Source organism: Gekko japonicus, unplaced genomic scaffold, assembly GCF_001447785.1.
Source record: "Gekko japonicus isolate JY-2015 unplaced genomic scaffold, Gekko_japonicus_V1.1 scaffold424, whole genome shotgun sequence".
NCBI classification, from domain to species: domain Eukaryota; kingdom Metazoa; phylum Chordata; class Lepidosauria; order Squamata; family Gekkonidae; genus Gekko; species Gekko japonicus.
In genome coordinates, this window is record NW_015165247.1 from 879,239 (window position 1) to 886,988 (window position 7,750).

The 7,750-nt window shown below is 49.2% G+C and overlaps 1 protein-coding gene across 1 annotated transcript in view; it reads right to left on the bottom strand.

Moving 5' to 3' along the window:
- Nucleotides 1-299: 299 nt before the first annotated feature.
- The window catches only part of MRPS21 (mitochondrial ribosomal protein S21), a 19,669-nt gene continuing 12,218 nt past the window's right edge, over nt 300-7,750 (bottom strand). The window contains exon 3 of the mRNA XM_015410107.1: nt 300-632. Within this exon, the coding sequence (XP_015265593.1) occupies nt 452-632 (181 nt within the window). The 3' untranslated portion in view covers nt 300-451. The remainder of the gene's footprint in view (nt 633-7,750) is intronic.

The window sequence follows — 7,750 nt, forward strand, 5'->3', positions numbered from 1 at the left end:
ATAGAACAGATGGGCTCACAGTCTAGCTGTATCTGAAGAGGTGATCAGTGACTCACGAAAGCTCATCCCCTGCCACAAATGTTGTTAATCTTTAAGGAGCAACTGGATTCTTGCATCAAGAATCCAAGTTCCTCAATGCAAGCATTACTCCCTTCTTACCCACACGTACAGTTTCAAAAGCATTCAGATCCTGACTTTACCACATGTATACTGAAGCTATGTCAACACAAGAAGGATGCCCACGACTCTGGAACACATAAGCACAGGAGACCAATATATTCTTATTTTTGATAGTACAGGCTTTATGTTTTATTTGCGTCTGCAACTGTCCTGATGCAAAAAAAGAAAATCCGGAACCAGGCTGGGCCCGATCTGGTCAGCCGATTCAGTCAGCTCTGTTCAGAAAGCTGTCAAGAGGACATTTTGGTCCCGCGCCGGATCCCCTTCCAGCCTAGCAACCAAGCCAAGGGTCTGGGCGATTCTTCCGCATCAGGAAGTTGATCTTCCGGGCCATTTCTGTGTTATAAATCCTCCGGCATGTTTCATAGGTTATCCGCTGCCTCCTGCGGCACGGTTTCTCGTAATACCGGCGTCGCTGGGCTTCAGCGACAATCCCATCCATAGTCAAGATCCTGCAGAGAACAAGAAACATAAGAACATAAGAGACGCCAATGTTGGATCAGGCCAAAGGCCCATCCCGTCCAACACTCTTCTATGTCACACAGTGGCCAAAAATACCAGGGGCCATCAGGAGGTCCACCAGTGGGGCCAGGACACTGGAAGCCCTCCCACTGTTGCCCTCCCCCCCAAGAACCAAGAAGACAGAGCATCATTTGCCCCAGACTGAGAGTTCCTATCTATACCTTGTGGCTAATAGCCACCGATGGACCTCTGCTCCATATGCTTATCTAATTCCCTTTTGAAGCCGTCCATGCTTGTAGCCGCCACCACTTCCTATGGCAGTGGATTCCATGTGTGAATCACTCTTTGGGTGAAGAAGGACTTCCTCTTATCCGTTCTAACGGATAAGTACCTCTTTCTCTACCTGCTCTTTCCCATGCATAATCTTATAAACCTCAATCATGTCACCCCTCAGTCGTCGTTTCTGCAAGCTAAAGAGCCCAAAGCGCTTTAACCTTTCCTCATAGGGAATGTGTTCCAACCCTTTTATCATTCGAGTTGCCCTTTTCTGCACTTTTCCCAAAGCTATAAATATCCTTTTTAAGGTGTGGTGACCAGAACTGCACACAGTATTCCAAATGAGGTCACACCATTGATTTATATAGGGGCATTATGATATTGGCTGGTCTGTTTTCACAACATGCTTAAAAGGCAAGGAGGAGGGAAACATGCGCTTTCCACACGAACGTCATCGTTTCCTTGGCTGTGTGCTGTAATGCCCACCTGAGCTGGGCACATAAAAAGCAGGCGGGGTAAATAATGCCATCCCGGCAGAGAGAGATCTATTTAGCTACACTGTTCAGGAAGGTGTTTGTACAAAGTAATAGACCCAGAGAAGTTTATTTATTTATTTATTTAATCATTTGCATTTATATCCCACCAGCGGGCTCAGGGTGGGTAACATCATCAGACTAAATGCCATTTCAGTTTAAAACATCAAAACACAATAAAACATTCTAACAATTAAAACAATGGGTACTGCTTGGAACGGCGTCAGTTGGCGATAAAAGTTCTGGCCCGATGGCACCATGAGTTCAAGGCCAGTTGTCGGTGGTCAGGAGACAGGTGATGGACGGGTGACAGCAACCTCAGGGAAATTACAAGAGAGTCAGTATACCGGCTAAATATCAGGAGAAACTTCCTAACTGTAAGAGTGGTTGAGCAGTGGAACAGACTGCCTGGGGAGGTGGTGGAGGCTCCTTCGCTGGACGTTTTCAAGCGGAGGCTGGATGGCCATCTTTCGGGTATGTCGTAGGGCTCTCTTTCGGCTGTGCTCCGGCAGAGGGCAGGGGGTTGGACTGGATGACCTGCAAGGTCCCTTCCAACTCTCACATTCTATGATTCTATGATTCTGTACCGGCTAAATATCAGGAGAAACTCCCTAACTGTGAGAGTGGTTGAGCAGTGGAACAGTCTTCCTCGGGAGGTGGTGGATGCTCCTTCGCTGGACGTTTCCAAGCGGAGGCTGGACAACCATCTTTCGGATATGTCGTAGGGCTCTCTTTCGGCTGTGCTCCTGCAGAGTGCGGGGGGTTGGACTGGATGACCTGCGAGGTCCCTTCCAACTCTAACATTCTATGAGGCCATAGATGGGCGCCCACCGCCTCAACCAAAGGCCTGGCGGAAGAGCTCCGTCTTGCAGGCCCTGCGGGAATTGAAGGAGATCCCGCGGGGGGCCTTGGTCTCAATAGGGAGCCTGTTCCACCAGGCTGGGGCCAGGCAACAGAGCAAGCCCTGACCCTGGCTGAGGCCAGGCGGGCATCCCTCGGGGCAGGGACCACCAGGAGGTGTTGATCTTCCGAGCGTAACGCTCTTTGAGGCGTATATGGAAGAGGCGATCCCTTAGCTATGTGGGTCCAAGGCCATGTCAGTCTGTCGCTGCAAAATGGTAAAAAGCCCAGTGGCGCCTTTAAGACTCACAAACTTCATTGTGGCATACGTTTTCGAGAAACACAGCTCTCTTTCGTCAGAGGCATCCGTCGAAGAGACCTGTGTTTCTCGAAACCCGTGCTACAATCAAGTTTGTCCGTCTTAAAGGTGCCACTGGGCTTTTTACTATTTTGTCAATCCTAAAAGAAATCAACCCTGACTGTTCCCTGGAAGGCCAGATAATGAAGCTGAAGCTCAGATACTTTGGCCACCACATGAGAAGGGAGCCCTCACTGGAGGAGAAGACCCTGATGCTGGGAAAGATTGAAGGTCAAAGAAGACGGGAACGGCAAAGGACGAGATGGTTAGACAGGGTCACAGATGCAACGAACATGAAGTTGAGCAAACTTCAGAGGACGGCGGAAGACAGGAGGGCCTGGCGTGACTTGGTCCATGGGGTTGCGAAGAGTCGGACTCGACTGTGCGACTGAACAACAAATATTGGAGCTGCGGTGGCTCAAGGGGTTAAGACGCTGAACTGCAGGCTGTGGAAGGTCGGTCGTTCAGCAGTTCGAGACCCGAGTGTGCCGCATGATGGAGTGAGCTCCCGTCTCTAGTTCCAGCTCCTGCCAACCTAGCAGTTCAAAAGCAAGAGATTGCAAGGAGATAAATAGGTACTGCTTCGGTGGGAAGGGAACAGCGTTCCGTGCGCCTCGGCGTTTAGTCATGCCGGCCACATGACCACAGAGGAGTCTTCGGACAGCGCTGGCTCTTCAGCTTGGAAACGGAGGTGAGCACCGCAACCCTAGAGTCGGACTCGACTGGCTTTCGAGCAAGGGAACCTTTACCTTTATATCGTAAACATCACTGCATAGAATCACTAGAATCACAGAGAGTTGGGCCGTAGAGGCCATCCAGTCCGACCCCCTGGCTCCATGCAGGATCAGCCCTAGAGTATCCCTGACAAGGGTTTGTCCAGCCGCTGCTTCAAGACTCCCAGCGAGGGGGAGCTCACCCACCTCTTCCTGTCAGAAAGTTCCCCCTAAGATCCAGCCGGTACCTTCCCACCTTTAATTTCAACCCATTCTTGTGAGTCCTCTCCTCTGCGGTTTATGTCTACGGAATTTAAGGTAGTCTTCATTGGGCAAATTATGGTGTGTGTGTGTGTGTGTGTTTTTCTCCATTTTCCTCTAACTCTGTAACCCAGATTCGTTACTCTGTTTATTAATTATTTAATTGCACCGTTTCTCAGTCCGTGCCATCAACAAAATGGGACACGCAATAAGCAATGCACTACCTTGGTGTTTAGTCACGCCGGCCACATGACCACGGAAACGTCTTCGGACAGCGCTGGCTCTTCGGCTTTGAAACGGAGATGAGCACCACAACCCTAGAGTCGGACTCGACTGGCTTTCGAGCAAGGGAACCTCTACCTTTTAGGACTGTAGAAGTCTGGAACCACCAGAAAGAAGCAGAGGCATAGCATGAGTGGTCACATGGCATATTGAGCAATACGGAAATTACATCAATAGGAACCCACTTCCAGTAAGCTAGTCACAGCAGTACAGACCACAGTCCCGAATCATTTATCCAAGCAGTCCGTAAGACCATTTTGTGCACTGCAGCCCTCTTACCTGGGCAGAACAGCCCTCTGGAATAGTTCAGTTTTGCATTGTTTGCGGAAAGCTGGGGGAGGGGGGAGCTTCCCTGACCTCCTCAGGGTGACCATTCCATCAGGTGGGGGGCCGCAACAGAGAAGGCCAGGGGTCATTTCCTGCTGGAGCGCACAGGAGCGGAGCTCCGGCAGTAAGGAGCCCAGGAGGCGGGCACATGCAACAAGCCCCACCCCCTGCTCCCAGCAACCCTCAGTCGGGCCACGAGGAGCAAGAAGCAGACAGGTAAGTTGCAGAGCCCCCCCCCGCCCGCCTTCAGGTACAAGCTCTCCCTCCTCTGCGAGGACAGATCTGCACGTCCCCCCCCCAAAGAGCTAGCAATCCAAAACAGTCCAGTGGAGCCTGAGCGGTGGGTGTGGCCTTCTGACACGCTTCCGGTGATTTCAGGGGGCGTGGCGTACGCAAATAAGTTATGCCCCCTGGAGAAGGCACATGTACAAGCAACACATTTTGCAGATGTTTCGATTTTGTTTAGTGCATGCCATATAAAGTTCCACTGCGCTGTTCTCCAATGTGATAATGCAGCTCTACTGTCTCTATTGTACAGCGTTTTGTGTCTGCCGTTCTCTAATTTTGTGGGCCGTCTGTATTGTCCCGTTCTTGCGGCATTGTTTTCAGTGGGAATCTGCCCTGAGTGTCACTGAGAAAGGTGGACTATAAAAAAAGCAAAGAGATAGACCCCCTGTCTCACCCCAACCGAGCTGGAGAATTACGGCAGCCCCTGGGGTGAAGCCACTGAGTTTGCATCCCCAAAGGTTCCCCGAAAAGAACGTTTCCTTGGGGGGAAAGCCCCTCCTAGCCGATATCCTCATCCCATCAGAGGAGACTCAACATGCCACCTTGTGTGACTTTAGGGTTGCCAAGTCTATCTTCGCCGGGAAGGGGGGGCTCCCGGCCGGCGTCTTGTGGGCGCGTGTGCCGCACGCACGTCACCCGGAAGTGACGGGAGGACGCCAGGCACGCTGGGGGCGGGGCCACGGCCATACAAGGGAAAACCCTAGAGTTTTCCCTTGTATGGCCGTGGCCCCGCCCCCAGCGTGCCCGGTGTGCCCACGTCACTTCCTGGTGACACGCATGCAGGGGTGGGGTTCCCCTCGGGGCCCGATTCCGCGGCGTCGGAAATCGGGCCTCCAAAGCGGGGGTTTACCTGCCCCCCGCCCCCACTTGGCAGCCCTATGTGGCCTCCTGGTGGTAACAAAGGCACGTGGGAAGCCCATGAACAGGGCACAGAGCCTAAAGCCTCTCACTCTCACTCCCTGACCCCAAAGTGGTGGTCAGCCTTACCCTGGGCATGTAAGAAAGAGCCAGGAAAGCCGAGCGCTGGCTCCCCCCTTCCTACCTCCCCCCCACCGTCTGCCCAAGTTCACAGAATCAGCACTGCTGTCAGACGACCCTCTAGCCTCTGCTTCAAAACATCCAGAGAAGAAGAGCCCACCAACTCCCGAGGAAGCCTGTTCCACGGAGGAACCACTCTAACTGTCAGGAAGTTCTTTTTAACATTTAACCGGAAACTCTAATTTCAATCCGTTGGTTCTGGTCTGACGTGGAGGTCCCCGGTTCACCATCAGCACAAGAAGAAGAAGAAGAGGAAGAGGAGGAGAAGGAGGAGATTGGATTGGATTTATACCCCACTCTTCACTACCCAAAGGTGTCTCAGAGCAGCTTACAAACTCCTTTCCCTTCCCTTCCCCGCAACAGACACGCTGTGAGGTCGGTGGGGCTGAGAGAGCTCTTGACAGAAATGGCTCTTTGTTTCAAGAACAGCTCTTATCAGAACTACAGCTTGCCCAAGGTCATCCAGTCAGGTGCGAGTGGAGGAGTGGGGAATCAAACCCGGTTCTCCCAGGTTAGAGTCCGCGCACTTAACCACGACACCAAACTGGATACTAACATAATACAAGGGAATACTTTGAACGCTCAAAAAGCATAGCAAATGCCAAGATTAGGGCCAAATTGCAATGCAATGTTGAAGGTCTGAGAAGGGATTTCCAGATGTGGTTCCTGACCATAAATATTGGACCTTGTCCACGGGGATGGGTGCCGCTAGCTCTCTGAAACTGCCCCCTTCCCAAGAAGCAATTTGGGCTAACTACAGGAGGAGACACAGCGTTCCCTCTAAGCTGAGTTAGTGTGGGCTAGCTCACCGTTTCTTAGCCTCCGGCTCACACATTTTTTTGTCTCAGCTCAGGAAGGGATGGCTCCAGAGCAGACTAATTTATGCAGCAGCCAAATCGCTCACTCACAACTTTAATGCCAGGAGCTCACCAAGTAGAATCTCTGCTCACAAGACTCCATAGCTCAGGGAGGGTTGGAGGAGAGCTAAAAACTCTGTTCCCCGCTACACTCAAAAATCAAATGCCTCCCTGCCAACCCTGAATCCCCAACATAGTGTGGACTTCAGCCCTTAGGAAGAGATCTTCCTGGAACTCAAGGGCAAATTTGACATACCCTGGTTGCAATATATGCAAATTTCTCACTTAATGCATAAAATAAACGCAATAAAGTCGCTGGATAGACCTTGGACTCAATTCGAAATTTTGATTAAAAATAAACCCCAGTCCTCTAGAGGTCTAATTTCAATTTTATGTCAATCCCTTTGTAAATCTTTATGGGAAAAACTTCTGACAATACACCAGTCTTGGCATAAAGACTGCGGAACGAATTGGAACTTAACGCAATGGCAATCTATATGGTCATCTAGTCTATTTACTACATCTCTATTAAATGTCAAACTACAAAATTACAAATTATATACTCGTTGGTATAGGACACCCCAAAAACTTTCTCATATTTATACCTCCTCGCCCCCTCCTTGTTGGAAGGGTTGCGGAGAGAAAGGTTCTTTTAAACACTGTTGGTGAGATTGTCCCATCATTGCAAAATTTTGGTCCAAAATTATAGATCTGATCAATAGAATTCTTATTTGTGATCTTCCTAAAACCCCGGAATCTATTCTTTTAAATTTTTGGCCTTCTTTACGGCTAACTAAATTAAAAATGGAGTTAGCTGCACTTTTATTAAGCGCTGCAAAAACTTTGATTGCACAAACCTGGAAACTTAATAAAGCTCCTACGAGCCGCCAAAGGTTTATTAAGGTATGGGATATAACAGTTATGGATAAATTAGCATCGCAAATTTGGATGGCTGAAGTATTATCAAAGAATAACATATTTTTGGAAAAATGGTTTCCTTTTTTTTGATTTTGTTAATAATTCAGAAAACAAGAGTTGTAGCCTCCCTGAAAAATATATCGATATTATCTCGTCTTAAACAAACTGTTGATGTTGCTAGTTATTATCATTGTTAATTTTGAGTGATTTCTATATTCTTACAATAATTCAATTGTATATCAAAACTTTATTTTGAAAAAATCTCTTGTTAAGAGTGTTGTGTTTTATCGTTGTATATGTTGAAAATTTAATTTAAAAATTTAAAAAGGAAGGAAAGGAAGGGAGGGAGGGAGGGAGGGAGGAAGGAAGGAAAGGAAGGAAGGAAGGAAAGGAAAGGAAAGGAAAGGAAGGGAAGGG